This window comes from Petaurus breviceps, unplaced genomic scaffold (assembly GCF_028583685.1).
Source record: "Petaurus breviceps papuanus isolate PSGF00001 unplaced genomic scaffold, PetGlider_PUasm1.0 37, whole genome shotgun sequence".
Taxonomy (NCBI): domain Eukaryota; kingdom Metazoa; phylum Chordata; class Mammalia; order Diprotodontia; family Petauridae; genus Petaurus; species Petaurus breviceps.
The window spans coordinates 17,878,665-17,899,003 of NW_027186296.1; the positions used below are offsets into that span (position 1 = coordinate 17,878,665).

The window sequence follows — 20,339 nt, forward strand, 5'->3', positions numbered from 1 at the left end:
TGAATAACAACAAAAAATGGTAGTGTATAGAGTAAAGAATCATATATAGGGCACTTTGACTTGGAACTAGGAAGACATATCTCAGACAGTAATTGGGTGACTGACCATGGGTAAATCACTTACCCTCTTTTGGCCTCAATTTTTTCATCTTGAAAATAAGAAGATAGGACATAATGACCTTTCTAACTTTAAATCTTAGAGTCAGATTTAGAGCTGGAAGGAACTTTAGAGGCCATCAAGACTAGTCTTCTTAATTTTATAAAGAAGTCCTGAATCTCACAGAAGGAAAATGACTTGCCCAGGGTCACACAACTAATAGGTATCTGAGCTTGGAATTGAATCATTATGCCACATAATGTTGGTGCTAAATGTTGGCAGCTTATCCATACTATTAGGGAAAGAGTGTTTTCTTTCTTTCCTTATCTAAATACTGAGTGGAGAGGGACTTAGAAGAAATCAGATGTAGCACTGAACCCATAAGTGGCAAACTCTCTCACTGATGCTTTGTCCCTGAGAAATGGCAATCTCACTTGCTTCCCTCATCTGTAAATCATCTTACTGTCTCCAGAGCCAAATTTCAAAGGGTCTCAAGTGGCTTTCCCTGTACTACTCCTTGAATTGTGTGCTGCTCAGCTGCTCATAGGAAATTATAGTCGATGTTGAGGGCATGTGGTAGATTTCACTGGTAATTGAAATGCACACCAAATTGGCTGTGTGGACCTTCCAGATGAAAGCTAAGTGGACAATTGGGCTAACCATTAGCAAATTGCGGATGTAGTTGGATTGAATGTGAAATTCTGTAAGTCAGTGCCTCTGTGTGCAGATCAATCACACATAGGAAAAGAGAGGCTAGCTTTTGAAAACTGAGCCCTGAAGCCATTTTCCTTGCATCTTACATACCCAGATGCTATGGGCTCTGTTACACTCGAGAGGGTATCTGGGGAAATATGACTTCTGGGAGTAGGATTTGGAATTTAGGTGTTGAATAATGAAGAGAGTCAGGACTAAGATATCATTTTTGACATGTCTGAACAAGCAAGGCTTAAATTTCTTGTCAAGGTTCATGCCAAGATTCTCTAATGCTTTTTCTAGGTTCTTCATGGTTATTCTAAATTTAAATACTTGACAAAACTCTTTCTAAGGTTTAAATTGTGATGTGAACTTATGTGGGTAGATTGACTTGGAATCATTGGGAAGTGATGGCTTCTCTTTGTTGGGTTCAGGGATTATGTTGGGACAGACCATTAGTCTTTGGGTCTGTCAATTTAGTACCTAAGCAGCACCTATCATAAGAGCCTGTATGATAAAGAAAAAGCACTGGACATGAGCATGAAAGATGTGAGCTCAAAGCCCAGCTTTGCCACTCAATAGCCTTGTGCTCAAGACAAGTTATTTGCCTTCTTTGAATCTCAATTCTTCCATCTGTGATGTGGAAACAATTATACTCAAGGCTTAGCTGTTTAATTTATATGCTAAAGTGAAGATCTCCAGCACCTAGCATAATGCTCAGCACAATTAAATACTTAATAAATGCTTGTTGATTGATTGGTTGAGCAGTATCTTTTTTTTTTTTTTGCCTTTTGGAGGGCAGTTGGGGTTAAGTAACTTGCCCAAGGTTATATGGCTAGTATTTTTGTGTGGGGGTTGTGTCTGAGGCTGGAACCAAGCTCGGATCCTCCTGACTCTGGGGCTGGCATTTTACTCATTGCACCATCTAGCCACCCCTGTTGAGCAGTATCTTTGGGCAAGTCAATTAGCTCTTCTGAATTCCTTTCCACTATCTGTAAAATGGGGGTGAAGATGTTTAGTTAAATTCTTATGAGAATCAAATGAAATAGTGTATGCAAAATGCATTGTAAACCTCATGATGTCAGTCAGTTAACATTGATTAAACCCTACTACGTCCCACGCACTGTACTAATTACTGGGGATGGTCTCTTCTCTGAAGGAGTTCATAGTCTACAGGGAGGCAATATTCAAATAACCATGCTATATGAATGTCAACTATTATCATTATAAACATTATATTCTTAAGCCAGATTTAGAGGAGTAGCAGGGAAAAAACAAAGTCATTTAGAATAAGGCTTGGATTTATTTCTGTGCTTTAAAAATGGAAATAAAATGAATTGTAAAATGTGCTAAAGAAAGGACACTATTGTTTGGTTTCCCAGGTCATCTTTAAAAACATTGGCTCTTTTCAAATGTACAATCTGAGATTTTCTAGAGTATCATTGAATAAAAGTGTTTGTTATTAATGTTTCCCTGAAATGAATGGTCTTAACCAAAAAACAAAGCTTTTTGGGTACATCCTGCTTCCTTCACAGAATAAGGAAAATCTAATAATTGGTGTTGCAGTAGAGTAAATCAATTGCACATTTCCTTATGGAGTTTTCTCCTTCCTCCTTCCTTATTTCTTCTCACTGTTTGTTCTCTGCCCTTGCCATACCTTGGACCCGGGAAATGAAGCTTGACTGACTCTAGTGTCTGTTCCAAAGACTAAGGGAAAGGCACTGTCTAGACTCGAGCATTCTCTCCTGTTTTGAGTGCCACCTCCTCTTAGAGGTTTCATGCAGTGGCCAGTGGGATAAACCACAGTGGATTACATAGAAAGGATAGAGAGAGCCATACCCTGGTTTGGAGGTCTCTAAAAAAATTCTTCCAACAAGTTCCTGCTGGTCCTAAGGATTTGGTACATGTTTAATTTAGGGTACTCTTTCAAAGGAAAAGGAAAAATATAGCTTTACCATACCACAAGTTGAATGAAAATGCTTTTTTCATGAATTCCCCAATGAGGTTTTTATTTAAAATACCATTCAGATGTTTAGATAGTCAAGTTAATTAGCTACCTTCCAAGTGATATCTAGTAAACAGGAGAAGTCCTAACCAGGTCATTGATAACATGACTACCTCAGACTCACATCATACAAGATTGAAGTAGTTTTCCGTGAATGCTATAGAGGCAGAGTGTTGTAAGGAGAAATCATCTGACTAGGGATTAAAAGTGCAGAACTGTCCATGGAAGAAACCTTGTGGGAAAGGAGGGACAGACATAACATCAGTAAGAGATTAGTATTCTTTTTGGAGGACAAAGACTTAATTTTTCTGGTCCTTGAACATCTGTCGTATAAGAATGGGAAATTCCAAACACCTGAACCCACTCTATATTTCTGAGCAATAGTGGGGAACTTGGGTAGGTTGAACAGAGAGAAATTCATCTTCATGTTGAATTTGGTTAATTAAAGCATGGCTTGTTGATTTCTGAATAGAAATTGATCATTGCCTTTATTTGCATTTGCAGTTCCTGGCTAAGTACAAAGGCTTGGAATGGAACAAAGCCCTGTGCTTGGAGGAGGTGCAGATCAAACTAGGATTAAGTCTGGAGGAAATGCTGCTGCTAGTGGAAGAAGTCTTTCATTTAGAACCTTATAGTCGAGTGGAAGTCTGCAATTACCTAGAAATTAGCCTGGAGGAGCTCAAGACCCAAATCCTTTGCAAGAACACTCAAGATGGTAAGTCCTGAGAACTTTCAATCAAAGATAAGTTGCTTCCATTCCTTTACTTCTAGTTAGTGGTTAAAGCCCAAGTTCCCAAATGACATGTATGAATTTTGAAGCATTCTGAAATGAAAATCTAGGTATGTAATCCCCTGGCCTCCTTCCCTCCCTCCCTCCCTCTCTCCCTCTCTCCCTCCCTCCCTTCCTTCCTTCCTCCCTTCCTCCCTTCCTTCCTTCATTCCTTCCTTCCTTCCTTTCTCCCTCCCTCCCTCCGGTTCTTCCTCCCTCCCTCCTCCTATCTCCTTTCTCCCTTGCCCTTCCCCTTCCCTTTCCCCTTCCCCTTCCTGCCCTTTGCTTTTTGGAGGGGGGGGGGGAGGCAGGGCACTTGGTGTTAAATGACTTGCCTAAGGTCTCACTGCTAGTTTTTCTGTTAAGTGTCTGAGGTCGGATTTGAACTTAGGTCCTCTGGACTCCAGGGTCAGTGCTCTATTCACTGTGCCACCTAGTGATCCCGGCCTCTCTTGTTTCTCCCACACTTCTGTACCCTTTGGTCACTTTGTTATTAATAGTAAGTACTTTCAATGAGAAAAGTGCCTCCCAAGAGATGTATTATTCTAGTCAATGGGATTATGAAGACTCAATTGACTTGTGACAAGCAGGATAGTTTCCATCATAGTCTGTGGTATTTATTCTCTTTCTCTTTGTTGAATTTGTTAGATCTATTTTCATTTCTTTATGTATCTTGTCTGGCAGCACCAGAAACTGGAGATGGAGGTTGGAGGTATGGACTTATGAAGAGATTGCAGCTCCCTTGGTACTGCTTGGCTTAGAAACTGAAGGTGGTCCATTTGATCGAGGTCAGAAGTACTGAGACTGTCAGCTCTTAGTCATGACCTTGTAGCCCTTCAGTGGGGACTGACTATAGATAGTCATGCCTTAAACCCAGATCTTTTGGCACATTGGCTGGCTTTTTACTTACTATACCATGCTTCCTCTCTTGCATTACAAAAATAGATACAATAATTTCCTCTTTTGTTTCCTTGTCTCTATTCATATCATCAATGCCCTAATACAGATTCTCATTTCTCCCCTTTTGGATTATGGCAGTTACTTTTTAGTTGGTCTTTTCTGCTAAGTCTTTCTGCTCTATATTTGAAATCATTTGCAGTGGTTGCCAGACTTCTCTTCCTTCCTGTAGTTTCTAAGAAAAATCCTCTTATAGAAGGCAGCTGCTGCTCTTAGTTCTGGGAGAGAGAGGAGGAAGGGAAAGGGGCTGAGAGGGTAATTGTGGGGTTAGAGAGGGGCTGAAGTGACTTCAGAGAACTAAGGCTGCAGATAAGTAAGTTTAAATGCTTTATTAACTTCTGATTTACATAATTCGTTTCCTCCAGATTTTGAGTTACAAATTTTCTCCCTGTTTTTCCCCTACCCACCACCCCAAAATAGCAGTCCCACAGGATATCCCCTCCTCCAATCTGCTCTCTCCCATACCCCTTTCGACTTTTCCAGTGGATCTCTATGCCTCAGTGCCTGTATATCTTATTTCCCAATTACATGTAAAATAGCATTAATAATAGTATGTATATATACACATATATACATATACATATATATATTTGAATATTTGATTTTAAAACTTTGAATTCCAGATTTATTCCCTTCCTCCCTTGTCACCCACCCTTACTGCAGTTCAGTATAGGTTGTACATGTGTGGCTAATGCAAAACATTTCCATAGTAGATATATTGTAAAAGACTGACTATATTTCCCTCCCTCCTATCCCACCTCCCACTTGTTCTATTCTCTACTTTGATCCTGTCCCTTTTCAAAAGTGGGTGGTCCCAACTTCCCTCCCTCCTAGCCTGCCCTCCCTTCCATCATCCTCCCCTCTCATCCCTTTCCCCCTTACTCTCCTGGAGGGTGATGAGATACCCTATTTAGCATGTATTTCATTCCCTCCTCAAGCCAAATTCAATGGGAATAAGGTTGACCCATTCCTTTTTGCCTTCCTATTTTTTCCCTCCGTTGTAACCATTTTCCTTTGACTCTTCTGTATGAGATAGTTTACCTCATAAGTTATTCTTCAAAAGATGATGGGGATTACACCAGGTTATTAATATGGAGACTACATGGACAAGTCTCTATTAGTAAGGGCTCCAAAGAGAAATTTCTCCTCAAAGACAGTAACTGATAGGGGCATTAAGTGGAGACTTCATGAAAACCAGGAAAATTTATTGATAAAACTATCCCTTGGTGATGCTGCTATGTTCTATGGCTCCTCAATAGAGTAGTCAAAAGCCTACTTTTTTGTTTGTTTATTTTTGGGGCTTTTATTTTGTGATTTCATTGCTATGTACATTTATCCCCCTCAGGGAGGAAACTCTTCTACGAATTCATTTTGGGCATTAAGAAGTTATGTGATCTGAATTAAGAACCTAGTTTAGCCTAGCATGACATAGTCCACCAGTTTAAGAGTAAGACCTTATACCCAGGTCTTCTGACATCTTTGCTGGCTCTTTATCCACTACGCCATGCTGCTTCTATTACAAATATTGATGTAGTCATTCCCTCTATCTGTTCCCTTCTCTCTATTCCTATCATCCACATCCTAGTTTAGTTTCTCATATTTTGCCTCTTGGACAATTATAGTTACTTCTTTAAAAAAAATGATTTATTTTTAGTTTTCAACATTCACTTCCATAAGATTTTGAGTTCCAAATTTTCTCCCCATTTCTCCCCTCCCCTACCTCAAGATGGCGTATAATTTGATATAGGCTGTACATATATATTCATATTAAACCTATTTTCACATTAGTCATGTTGTAAAAAAGAATTAGAACTGATAGGAGGAACCATGAAAATGCAGTTACTTCTTAGTAGGCCTTTCCTATTAAGTCTTAACACTCTACTCTTTAAATCCTCATTCACATGCTTACCAGGCATACCTTCCTTCCTTCTTTAGGCATGTATATTTGATCACCTTCTTCTTTTGCTCAAAACATTTCAGAGGCTTCCTTGTTACCTGCTCAGTAAAGTTCTTAAGATATTTTTTTCCTGGCATTCCAGGCCTACAACCATCTGGGCCCACCTTATTTGTGCAGTCTTGTCTTACGGCCCTTCACCTATTCTGTGCTTATGTAAAACTGGAAACCCCATGTCTTTACTCACACTGGTTTCATGCCAAATAAAAGGGAGTGTTTTTACTTAACAGTAATATTAATAATGGGGCAGCAAGGTGGTGCAGTGAATAGAGCACTGGGCCTGGAGTCAGGAAGACCTGAGTTCAAATGCAGCCCCAGACACCTACTAATTGTATGACCCTGGGCAAGGCACTTACTCCTGTTTGCCTGCATTTCCTCATCTGTAAAATGAGCTGGGGAAGGAAATGGCCAACCACTCTAAAATCCTTACTAAGAAAACCCCTGATGTGATCATGAAGAGTAAGACATGGGGGTGGCTAGGTGGCACAGTGAATAGAGCACCAGCCCTGGAGTCAGGAGGACCTGATTTCAAATCTGGCCTCAGACACTTAAACAAAAACCAACTAGCCATGGGACATGGGGCAAGTCACTTAAACCCAATTGCCCTATCTTCCCCCTCCCAAAAAAAGAAAAAAAAAGAGTTAGACATGACTGAAACAACTCCACAAGAACAAAATATTAATTGTAGTAGCTAATATTGAGGGAGGACCTATTATGTATCAGGCACTGTGCTACATTCTTTACAATTATTATCTTATTCAATCCTCACAAAAACCCGGGGAGTTAGGTACTATTATTATTCCCATTTTACAAAAGAGGAAACTGAAGCAGACAAAGGTTAAGTGATTTGCACAGGGTCACATAGCTAGTAAATGTCTGAGGCCGAATTTGAGTTCAGTCATCCAGCTGCCACAGGCAGGAAACTTAGGAAATCTGTCCTGACCCTGCTCAAGAACTTCTAGTGGCTCCCTTTTGCCTGTGGGATAAAATATAAAGTCTTCTGCGAGGCATGTAAGCCTCTTCACAGGTTGACCTTTCCAGCTTGCTTTTTCAGGCTTATTGCACATTGCTCTTCTACATCCTCTTTATGCATTCTACCTTCAAACCAGCCTACTTGCTGTTCTTTGACTGTGGAATTCATTTTGCTGTATTCTTTTCTTTTGCACAAGTTTTCCCCCATACCTGTAAATGTACTCCTTTCTCTCTTCAGCCTCTAGGAATAATTAGCGTCTTTTAAGCCCCAATTCAAAGGTTATCTCTTCCATGATGCCTATCCCAGTTTCCCCAGCTGTAGTGCTCTACCTTCTCAAAAGTACTTTGTGTATATACTTGTCATTCCTCTTGGCTAGAAGTGTCCTTCCTCTTCACTTTTGCCCATCCAGATGTTAATCATGCTTCAGGTCCAACTTCATTCCTACTTTTTCTATGAATTTTCCCTAACCACCCTTTGTCCCCTCTCCCTGTTTTGTCCCTCTGCCTCTGCTTCTTCTTTGCCTCCTCTTCCTCAGTACGATGGGACACTTTACATTATTCTCTTGTCTTGCCTTATATTATCTATTATCATTGTCAATTTCTTGAGTGAACTCTTATTTCATTTTTTATCTTACCACTGTGTGCACTGCAGGTCCTTAATAAGTCATTTTTGATTCAAATTGTAAAGTGCAAAAAACTGGTCCCCAAAAGGACAAGACTTAGGGCAAATACTTTGACATATATAACCTGTAGGTAGTTGGCTTTTTTGGTCACAGTGTAGTAAATTGAGTTGTTATGTTTAAAAAATAGTCAGGTGCTTCCAGGATTCTTGTCCAGTTCATCATGGATAGCTTTCAACACCCATTATTTGATAAACATAGTTTGGATTATTTTTCCCTGAATGACCTTGTGATGAATGGGAGTTGTGTTGGCAGTCTACCAGTTTTCATCACAGTTTATGAAGACAGGTCACAAATATTGGCCAACATTTCTACAGTTTCAGCCTTGAGTTCCTTTTGAACCCTTGGGTGACTGCCATTGAGTCTCAGTGATTTATTTATTTCCGCTTTGTCAATTATGTTTAGAACATCCTGTCTGCTTACCAGTGTTTGATTTTTCCAATTCAAAAGATAGTTTGGGAGTGAGAGTCTCCTAAACCTCTCAATAAAACTGATGCAAAGAGAATTTGAGTGTTTTTACTGTCAACTTTTCACTCTAAGACCATGCCTTTTTGTTAATCAACAGTTGAATTGAATCAAGTGGTCTCTGATTCTTCAGCTAACTTCCTGTCTCTAATTTATTAGAAGCCTTTATCATTGGCCATTTAATCCCTTTCAAGATGCTCCTAAAATGCATTTTGGTTTACCTGTTTTTCATGTTTATATATGAACTTTGTGGGCTTCTCAATTCTTCCCATTTGAGCAGAGTTCTATTTTTTTTTAAAGCAATCGGGGTTAAGTAACTTGCTCAAGGTTACATGGCCAGTTATTTCTGGGTGTGGTGCTAAGTATCTGAGCCCAGATTTGATCCCCAGGTCATCCCAACACTGGAGCTGGTGCTCTTACTCGCTGAGCCACCTGGCCACCCCGAGTTCCAATTTTTTTAAGAGTAATTCCTTACATAGTGTAATGGGAATGCAAATTTGGAAGATCTTCCCTGCCCCTAGGCTAAAGTGCACCTGAAGCCTGGGGTAAGAGGCTTGTTTTTCAGTAGATACTTTTTGATTGGCCAGTGGGTCCAAAAGGTTGTTACATTCTCTGAGCCAGGAGAAGGCTATATAAGCCCTGATGTGTAGCTTTGTTTTGGGGGCTCACTTTGAGAAGTGTTCTGTGATTTGATCTGTATTCTGAAAAGCCGTTGTCCAGAGCCCCCCTGGCTTTGAAAAACCCAGATATTGACTGGGTATGGATGTAATGGTTGGACTGTTTGGAAATCTGTCTACTTGATCTGTTTCTGTCTTGATAATTCTGCCTGTATACTTTGAAGTTCGCTTTGCTGACCTTTTTCCCCTGAACAAGGTAAACGATATATGTCTGACTGATTAAAGTAAGCTTGTTAACCCATTTTTAGTTGCTTTCCTTTATCAAAGCAGATCCAAGAACCTGTATGGGCAGCAAACCCTGAGGACGTGCTTGGGGTGCTTGCCGCTACACACAGTGCCCTCTGTCACTTTTCCAATTACCTATATGGATTTATTCTGGATTTGTGGCATCCATTTTTAAAAGAACAAAACATTAAAGAGCATTTTAGTTACAGCAATGGCAATTGTGAGCCTTCAGACTTTGGCTGTGAATGACATAACCCAAAAGATCTCTATTGACACTCCTTAACCTGGGCTGACCATTGCCTTGGAGTGCTATTTTAAATTCAGTAATGATGATTTGTACCAGTACTGAGCGGATGCTACTCCTGTACCCCAGAAGTTCCCAACCAAGACCCTCAATGGAGAAGAACCCAGCTTCCACAGCCTACACAAACATATAGACTGTGATCCTCCTTCCTTTCCAAGACAACCAATAACATTGATCTATTGATGTCAGTTCCCCCAGAATGTAGAGCAGTATGGGTAAATAGACAAAGTCAGACTATGTAATATTCATTTGTAGGTGCTGAGCAGAGCTGTAACTGGGTTAGGGTAACCTGGGTTTTGTCCTAGAATATCTAAATCTAGGAAGTATACTTCCTCACTTGTAGCATCCCTCTTGTGCTTAGAAATCCTCTACTAACCCCAAGTCATTTTGCACACCCCCTCTCCCACTGCTCCCTTCTGTTTCTTTTTACTGATTCAATAATTTTTCTTTCTTTTTAAAAAGCTACGACTAGTCTTATGAACTCTTTCCCAAGAAGTACAAAGCATAATTTGTTGTTGTTGTTTTGCTTTTTTTGGAGGGGGAGGGCATTTGAGGTTAAGTGATTTGCCCAAGGTCATGTGGCTAGTTTTTGTGTTAAGTGTCTGAGGCTGGATTTGAACTCAGGTCCTCTTGACTTCAGGGCAGGTGCTCTATTCACTGCACTACCTAGCTGCTGCAGAAAGCATAATTTGTGATGAAGGATGTAATTGGCCATTTCAGTGATCATAGTTCTTAAAACTTAATGTTGTTTTTCTTTGTAATATTGTAGCCCATTGTCGTTTTGCTTCTTCTCTGAATCAGTTCATACAAGTTCTTCCAGATTTCTCTGAATCCATCCTTTTCATCATTTCTTATGGCACAACAATATACTATTATTTTTATATACCATAGTTTGTTTAGCCATTACTCAATAGATTGGTATCCCATTAGTTTCCAGTTTATTGTTACAACAAAAAGTACTGTCATAAATATTTTTTGCATTTATGGGTCCTTTTTTCCTCTTTCTTTTATCTTTTTGGGATATGAGCCAAGTAATGGTATCACTGGGTCAGTAAGTATGTACTGTGATTTCTAGGGGATAGTTCCAAGATGCTTCTATAATGAATGGACAAATTCACAATTCTACTGATAATGTATTAGTATCTCAATATTCCCATAGATTCCCCCAAAACTCATTTTTATTTTTTTGTTATCTTTGTCAATATGATGGGCATGAGGTAGAAGAACCTCAGAGCAATTTTAATTTTAATTTCTCTCATTGTTAATGATTTGGAACTTTTTTTTTTTCATGGTTGTCCTGTTAATGTCCTTTGATTATTTGTTTGCATAGTGGTATTTATTTTCTACATATATTTGAAATGAGACCTTTATTTAAGAAAAAACAACACAAAACTTGCTACAAAAATTTTTCCCTCTTGACTATTTTCCTTCTAGGAGTTAAAACTTCTCATTTTAACTACACTGATTTTGTTTGTGAAGAAACTTAAATTTTTTGTAATGTTGGCTGTTTTATCTCCTCTCATCATCTATATCTTTTATGTAATCCAGAATGCTTCATTTATCCATAGTTTTTAGTGATAACTCCTTCTCTGCTTCTACTATTTGTTTATCATATGACTTTTTATATCTAGATTTTGTTTCCATTTCATGCTTATTGTGGTATATGATGTGAGATGTTGGTATAAATCTAATTTCTGCCATACTATTTTCCATTCTTCCCAACAGTTTGTGTCAAATAATAAATCTTTGTCTTAGTAGTTGGAAACCTTAGGGTTTCTAAGCACTATGCTGTAATACTATGATTGCTTCTCAGTCATTGGTACCTAATCTAACCTAATGATCAACTTTTCCATTTAAAAATAATATATAGTTTTGATAATTACTGTATTATTGTTTATTAAATACTGTAGTATTGTTTGAGAGCTGGTACTGATAGGCCCTCTTTTCCCACTTTTTTCATTATTCACCCCCCCAAGTTCTTGACCTTTTTTAGGTACTCTAGGTGAATTTTGTTGTTTTTCTAGTTTTATAAAGTAACTTTTTGGTAGTCTGACTAGTATAACTCTGAATCTGTAAATTAATTAAGGCAGGATTTTTTTTTTCATGTTGACATGACCTAGGTGTGGGGAACCTGCAGCCTCCAGGCCACATGTGACCTTTTAGGTCCTTTAGTGTAGCCATTTGATCGAGTCCAAGTTTTACAGATCAAATCCTTTTATTAAGGGGATTTGTTCCGTGAAGTTTGGATTCAGTCAGAGGGCCACACTTGAGGCCTAGGGGGCTACAAGTGGCCTGGAGGCTGCAAGTTCCCCACCCCTGCAAACAGTTAATCTCTTCAGCTACTTTTGCTTATCTGTATTTCTGTAAAGGTTGTTTTATCATGTATTTATGTGATTCCTTGCATGTGTTATGTGTGAGGTATTTTCTATATTCTGTAGTTATTTTGAATGGAATATCTTGATCTATCTCCTCCTGCCAGGTTTTGTTGTTAATATACAGAAAAAGCAATTATTTTTGTGAACTTATTTTCTATCCAACTACTTTGCTCCAGTTGGTGATTTAAGCTTAATGTGTCCCTCCAAGCAGACTTCAGCAGAGAGTTCACTATATTGCCCATTTCCCAAAGAAGCAGCTCTATCATGTACTTCCTGGCTTCCCCAAACATATCAGAGACTCTTTGAATAGCAATTATTCCTATGGAACAAAGACTTTTTTTTAAATGAAATTAACAAATTGTTAGATGCCAAAATCTCTGATTAAATGTTACTTCATTATTACTTCATGTGTGCTATTTAACATTATGATGTTTTTCTGAATTTACTTTTTGAATATAGCTATGGAACTCTATCACTTTCCCAGCCTAGATTTATGGTGTAGTAGAAAGATCAGTAGAATTGTAGTCATAAGGGGCGGCCAGGTGGTTCAGCGAGTAAGAGCACCGACTCCAGAGTCGGGATTACCTGGAATTGAATCTGGACTCAGACACTTAGCACCCACCCAGAAACACCTGGACATGTAACCTTGAGCAAGTTACTTAACCCCAATTGCTTAGGGGCGACCAGGTGGCGCAGTGAGTAAGAGCACCGGCCCCAGAGTTGGAATGACCTGGGATCAAATCTCGGCTCTGATACTTAGCACCACATCCAGAAATAACTGGCCGTGTAACCTTGAGCAAGTTACTTAACCCCAATTGCTCTAAAAAAAAAAAAAGAATTGTAGTCATACAAAGCTGGATTTAAGTTATGACCCTACCACTTACCAATAATGTGGTCCTGAGTGAATCTTTAACCTTTCAGGGTTTCATTTTCCTTGAGGGATCTCTAGATGATCTCAAAGGTCCCTTCCAGCCCCAATTGTAATTATCTTGGAGCCCTGACTGCAGTCAAATACAAGTCTATTTGTAGCTTTGCTGAGGCAGCTAGGAGGTACCCCTCTTGTTGCCCTTTGAACCCCCCGGTAACCAAGAAAAATGAGTAAGCCAAATGGAACAATAAACTGACAAATTCTGGCAGTCTGTGCAACCCTGGTGCTGCAATGGATAGAGAAGACCAGAGTTCAAAGTCAGTTTCAGGTATTTACTAGCTATGTGACCCTGGGTAAGTCACTTAACCGCTGTCTACCTCAGTTTCCTCATCTGTAAAATGGGAATAATAAAAACTCCTACCTCCAAGGATTGTTAGGAGGATCAAATGAGATAGTAATTATAAGGTGCTTGGCATAGTGCCTGGCACATAGTAAATGCTACAAATATTAGTTATTGTTATTAACTGTATGACCCTGGGCAAGTCACTTAACCTTTGTCTGCCTTAGTTTCCTCAACTGTAAGATAGGGATAATAGGAGCACTTACCTTAAAGAGTTGTTACAAGAATCAGATGAGATAATATTGGTAAAGTACTTAGCATAGTGCCTGGACATAGTAGATGCTTAAGAAATGTTTTTTCCCCTCCCTTGTGGCCCCGGTAAGTTTTCAGATTTGCTTTTGTTACAGCAGATGTTTGTCTGAAGACCCTGATAACCAGTGGTGGAGGCAAAGATGAAACATTCTCAGAGCTGATGCATCACGAATAGGGCACTTTTCCTCTTCCTATACCACTCATGTTATGGACTAGCTTTGACCTGCGCTGATTCCGCCACCCATGAACATTTCTACCTGTGCCAGATACGAACCAAGGGCTTTCTAATCTCCACATTTAGCTTTCTTTTTCCATTTGACTGTAAATTCTTTGAGGGCAGGGTCTTTTGTTCTGCCCATCTTTGTGTTTTCAGTACTTAGTCTTGTCTTTCATGATGCCAAATTTCTGTTTGTCATATCGAATTGATTGGGAAAGGTAGGGTTTGAGGGGAAAGATTGGCAGGAGGTGTCTTCAAGTAAAAGCATCATCTCTAGGCTCCACTCAGCTTACCAGGTATTGTGGGACTCACATTTGATTGTTGTTCTTCTCTTTCCTAGTCTGCCAAAGTTTAGATGCAAGGCTGTTCAGAAACCATCCTTGTTCCTTACATGCTTGCCAAACATGATGAGGGCTGCCACAGTTCTAAACACACTGTTTGTTGTCCAAGGACACCTCACTGTCAGCTACTAACTTATCTGTTTGGATCCTATGATTTCTAAAGTAATGGCTATTATGTACCTTAAACAAACACAATGATATCTGAATAGATGTTTTTGGGGAAGCATCCAAGGCAGTGCATTGAGTGTATTTAACAATGGCAATCTTCCCAAATGGGTCCTGAGAAAAGAATTAAAATGTCACTAACTTAATTTTGGCCTTAGTTTTGTAAAAGGTTTAAGAAAAATGGAGATTTGAGCCAAATATTACTGTTTAGAGGTCACTTAATATCATAAGATTTTATATTTAGGTTAGGAAGGGACCTTAAAAGTCTAGTCCACCTAGTCTGTCTAGTTCATCCCCCTAATTTTACTGATGAAGAAACTGAAGACCAGTGCAGTGAAGTGATTTGTTTAAAGTCACACAGGTAACAAAGGAGTGGAGGCAGGATTTATATTCTGACTCTCTGACTTTCAATCCTACACTTCTATACCATGCAGTGAGAACATGAAAAAAAAATCATGCTATTTTGTGCCTTGAAGAATTCACAGGATATGGCATCCAGTGGCCCTCTTTATTTAAGGGATAAATTCACCGTGGTTTAAATTATTTCAGGTTTCAGAAATGTAGATCAGCCATTTTCCTCTTTCATAGAAATGCTGTTCTCTGCATATGGAAGCAAAATAATTTATATAGCTACTTCACAGGGTTGTTGCAAGGTCCTAGTAAGGTAATACATTTAAACTTTCAAGTGCTACATAAATGTCACCTGTTGTAGTTGTTATTATTTCCTAGGGCCAACTAGGTGACACAGTAGATAGATGCCTGGAATCAGGAAGACCTGAGTTCAAATCCAGCCTCAGATGCTTACTAGCTGTGTGACCCTTGGCAAGTCACTTAACCCTGTTTGCCTCAGTTTCTTCATCTGTAAAATGAGCGGGAGAAGGGAATGGCAGACCAGTCTACTTTCTTTGCCAAGAAAACCCCAAATTGGGTCATGAAAAGTTAGACATGATTGAAATGACAACAAAAACAATTATTTCCTGTCTCACCTTTTCTTATAGAATGTAAAAATACCCCAGAAATACTGATACCATGTTGATCCTTTTAAATACTGTGAAGGTTGCCAAGTATTTCTGAGTTTGAATTTCCAATTATTTTTCTTTTTTTTAAAGCTCTTATTTAGTATTTTATTTTTTCCTAGTTACATGTAAAAACAATTTTTAACATTCATTTAGGACTTTTAGTTCCAAATTCTCTCCCTTCCTTCCTCCCCACCCCTCCCCCATTGAGAAGGCAAACAATTCAATATAGGTTATACATGTGTAGTCTTGCAAAACATATCCATAATAGTCATATTGTGAAAGAAAACATAAACAAGATAAAAACAAACACAAGAAAAAGAAAGTAAAAAAAAGTATGTTTCAACCTGTATTCAGATATCATCACCTCTTTCTCTGGGCATGGATAGCATTTTTCATCTTAAGTCCTTCAGAGTTGTCTTCGATCGTTGTATTGCCGAGAATAGTTTAGTCATTCACAGCTGATCATCTTACAATATTGCTGTTTTTTTGTACACATTACATTTCACTTTGCATCAGCCCATGCAAGTCTTTCCAGGTTTTTCTGAGAGTATCCTGCTCATCATTTCTTAATACAATAGTATTCCATCATAACCACATACCACAATGTGTTCAGACATTCCCCAATTGATGGGCATCTCCTCAACTTCTAATTCTTTACCCCTAGAAAAGAGCTGCTATAAATATTAAAATATGTTTCTTTAAGAAACTTTGTGAAAGTCAGCTTAGGCTAGTGGCTCAAGCCTTACAATTGGAAGGGCTTGGGTATGAGCCCCCCTCCTTGATACATGCTGTCTTTGTGGCTCTGGGCAGGTAATTGGACCTTTTGATATTCCATGAAATACCCTCAGACTCTAAATTGCAGGGTAGGTACCTAGCTGAGTTGGTAGAGGGAGTTTTCTTTCTGGAAGTAATCCATGCTGATGAGATCCCCTTCCCTCTTATACTATCAGTTCCCAAAGTGTTTACCTTTTATTATTCACTCTTCTAAAAAAGTTTTATTTTTTTTATAAAAAGGAAAAAAAGGGCATATCAGAAATTTAGCTTTTTATCTTAAAATTGGATCAGATAGTCCCATGATATGATTTAAATACAAAGATAGTTGCAACTTTTAGGGAGAGTGTAATAAACTGTATGATTTCAACAGAATGACTTATTTTCCCTTTAGATAATTTGGAAGATTAGTTTTTTCAGCTTAAACTACCCATAAGAAATTTCAAAAGAAGTTATACTTCTGTCTAGCGTGTATAGCTATTGTTTGAACACAAATCCTTCAAATTTTCATGTGTGTGTCTTTTAGTGATTAGGCCAATTAAAATGGGCTGTGCAGGAAACTTCTTATTTTGCTTTACACAGAAAAAAATGAAGTAACAAGTTCCTGTGAAGCTAAATATAACATTTATGAAATCTACTTTTTTATGCACAAGATATATTTTGTTCTAAGTTGTTTTTGAAAGTCTAGGCTTTTATTTTTTTGGTAAGAAAATGCTTTTGTTTAAGATTGGTTTTCACTGGTTTATTTAAATAAAAATAAAGACTTTATAGATTTAGAATTGGAAAAGGACTTAGATTTCTTTTTAAAAATTAATTTATTTACTTTTAGCTTACAATATTCAGTTCCACAATCTTGTGAGTTCCAAATTTTTTCTTCCCCTCCTTTTTCCCCCCCTTCCCCTATGGCAGCATGCAATCCGACATAGGTTCTACAAATACCTTCACACTAAACATTAGTCAAGTTGTAAAGAAGAATTATGATCAATGGAATGAACAGCTAGAAAGAAGGAACAAAGCAAAACAAAATGAAAGAGAGAGAGAGCAAGTAGTTTGCTTCAGCTACATTCAGACTCTCTAGTTCTTTCTCTGGATGTGGATAGCCCTTTCCATCATGAGTCCTTTGGAGTTGTCTTATAACCTTGCATTGCTGAGAAGAGAAAGCCCAGTCTATCAAAGTTAAGTCATCACAGATACGATGTGTCTGTAATTGTGTACAAAGTTCTCCTGGGTCTGCTCTTCTCATTCAACATCAGTTTATATGTCTCTCCATGTTATTATGAAGTCTGTCTGTTCCACATTTCTTATAGCACAATAATATCCCATTAAATTCATATACCCCAGCTTGTTTAACCATTCCCCAATTGATGGGCATCCCCTTGATTTCCAGTTCTCTACCACCACAAAAAGAGCTGCTATAAATATTTTGTACATATAGGTCCTTTTCTCACTTGTGATATCTCTTTGGGATACAGCCCTAGAAGTGGTATTGCAGGGTCAAAGGATATGCACATTTTTATAGCCAAAAGGACAAATTTCAACCAGTCTGACCCTCCTTTAGTTTATAAATGAAGAAACTGAGACCTCAGAGAGATCAGATGATTTGTCTGAGATCTTCCACAGGAAGTCAGAAGCATAGTCAGTATTTGAACCTGTGTTCTCTAACTCCAAATATGGCCCACTGTTCACTGCATTCTGCTTACTTGTGCTGCCTCAAAGTCTAGTTCTGTCTACCTCCGGGCCAGAAGGTGCACATTAGGGGGGAAAAAGTATCCTTTTGACTTTTCCTAGGATACTGTGAAAAGAGGTCAAGGACAGAATTGAGTTTAGCTTGGGAAGGAGGAGACTAAGGGGTTTGCAAGTATACCAAGGGGTAATACATGGAAGGATTAGCTTCTTATGTGTGGCTATAGACCAGAGGTATCAAACTCAAATAAAAACAGAGGCCACTGGACTACCCATAAAGATCCCATGGGACGGCATATTGACTTAGAAAAGCACACATGTTTAATTATTCTTTATTAATACATCAAACATATTGAAATCAGATAAGAACTACATTTTAAATTGGTTCAGGCTGTACTTGGGAGTGTTGTAAACCACACTTTTGACCCTTTTGCTGTGGAAGAAAGAATTGGTGCTGATAAGCAAAGCAAGAGGGAGGCTGATTTAAACTCTCTATAAGCAGAAACTTTCCAACAATTTGAATTGTCCTCTGATAGAATGAGCTACCTTTACTGGGAATAGAGTTGGTACAATGGAAGAAACACTGGATTTGATTGATTTCAGAGGATCTGGGTTTGAGTCTTAAATCTAGTATTTATTATCCTTGTAATTTTGGGCATGCCATTTAATCTCTTTAAGCCTCAATTTCCTCATTAGAGATTAGACTAGATGACCTCCAAGGTTCCTCCCATCTTTACATTGGTGATTTTGTGATCCTGTGAAGTTTTCAAGCAGAGTCTGGATCTGTCAGTATGTTATAGGAAGGACTCCTGAATGGGGCAAGAAGTTGACTTCTAAGATCCCTTCCAGTTCTATGATCTGCTTTGACATACTGTGCGACTGAGAGGATGGTGTTGCCCTCTACAGTAATAGGGAAATTCGGAGCAGAGAACTTTAGGGAAAAGATAATGAGTTTAGTTCTGGAATTATTGAATTTAAGATGTTTATAGGTCATCTGGTTCAAGATGTCTAACAGGCAGTTGGAGATGCCAGACTAGAGGTTAAAGAGAGGTTAGGGCTGAATAAGTAGATTAGAGAATCATTAGGACAGATGTGATAATTGAGTCTGTGGGTGTTAATGGGTATTACCAAGTGGGATAGTACAGAGGAAGAAGAGACTATGGCCCAGGACAGAACCCTGTGGGATACCCACAACTAATGGTCATGACCTGGATGAAGATCCACCAAAAGAGACTGAGGAGGAGCAGCTGAACATGTAGGAGGAGAACCAGGATAGAACAGTGCCCCAAAACCCTGGGAAGAAGAGACTGGTAAAGAGAATTAGGGTGATCAACAGCTTCAAAGGCTGTAGAAGCATCAGGAAGAATGAGGATTAAGAAAAGGACATTAGCTTTGGCAATTAAAAAATTGCTAGTGAGTTGGAGCGAGCAATTTCAGTTAAATAAGGATTTTGGAAGTCATATTATAGAGAATTAAGAGAGTGAGAGGAAAGGAAGGTGTGGTAACTTATTGTAGATGATGACCTCAAGGAGATGAGTTACAAAAGGGAGGGTAGGTATAGGATGATAGCTAGCAGAAATAGGTGGATCAAGTGATGGTTTTTTTGAGGATAGAGGAGATATGAACATATCTTTAGGGAGTAGAGAAGCAGCCGGTAGTCAGGGAGAGATGAAGATAAGTGGGAATTACAGAGGAGAAAAGCTTCTGAAGAAGAAAGGATGGAATGGGATTTCTTATGCATTTATCTTGGTAAGGAGAAGGGTCACCTTTCACCACAAGAGTGAAGGAGGAGATAGTGGCAGATGACATCTGGGCGATGGGAGATGACAAGGAAGTGGGAAAGTGAACTCTCAGTAAATGGCCTCAATATTTTTAGTAAAATATGAAGTGAAGTTCTCAGCTGAGAGGGTTGGGGGAAGAGGAGCCATGAGAGATTTGAGGAAGGACAAAAAGGTTTCGAAAGTCTCTGTATTGAATGGGATAGTGCGTTCCTCAGACCATCTAGCTTTTCTGGATTGTGACCTCTGGGGATCTCTTAACGTGGTTCTGAAAGATCTTATCTCCCATGCTCCTCAGACTACTAAAATTGACATAGGCTTGAGAAATTGGATAAGGGTGCCTAGAAACTAAACATTGTGGTATAGAATTAAACGGATTGGGCTATCACTCCATAACTAGAGATTTACTAACAAAAATGTGGGAAGGCCAGGTGCTCCAGAATCCAGGAATCTAGTTTTAAGGCCTTGTTATCTTATCATAACATTCCACGTTGTTTTCATGACTCCCTGTGGCCATCCATCCAGGACACTGGAGCACTTGTCTAACCCTCTGTGCCCTCCCCACTCCCTACTCTCAAACAACAACAAACCAAACCAAACCAAAACTTTATCCTAAATGTTCATGGGCAGAAATAGACAGAGGCATTCAGATGAGCTTAGTTTTGGAGTGGTT

At 38.9% G+C, this 20,339-nt stretch overlaps 1 protein-coding gene across 1 annotated transcript in view; it reads left to right on the forward strand.

Annotated features, from left to right (window-relative positions):
• Positions 1-20,339, forward strand: part of GALK2 (galactokinase 2) — a 199,614-nt gene that overhangs the window by 150,601 nt on the left and 28,674 nt on the right. Inside the window, exon 8 of the mRNA XM_069098017.1 lies at positions 3,299-3,509. Coding sequence (XP_068954118.1) covers positions 3,299-3,509 — 211 coding nt within the window. The remainder of the gene's footprint in view (positions 1-3,298; positions 3,510-20,339) is intronic.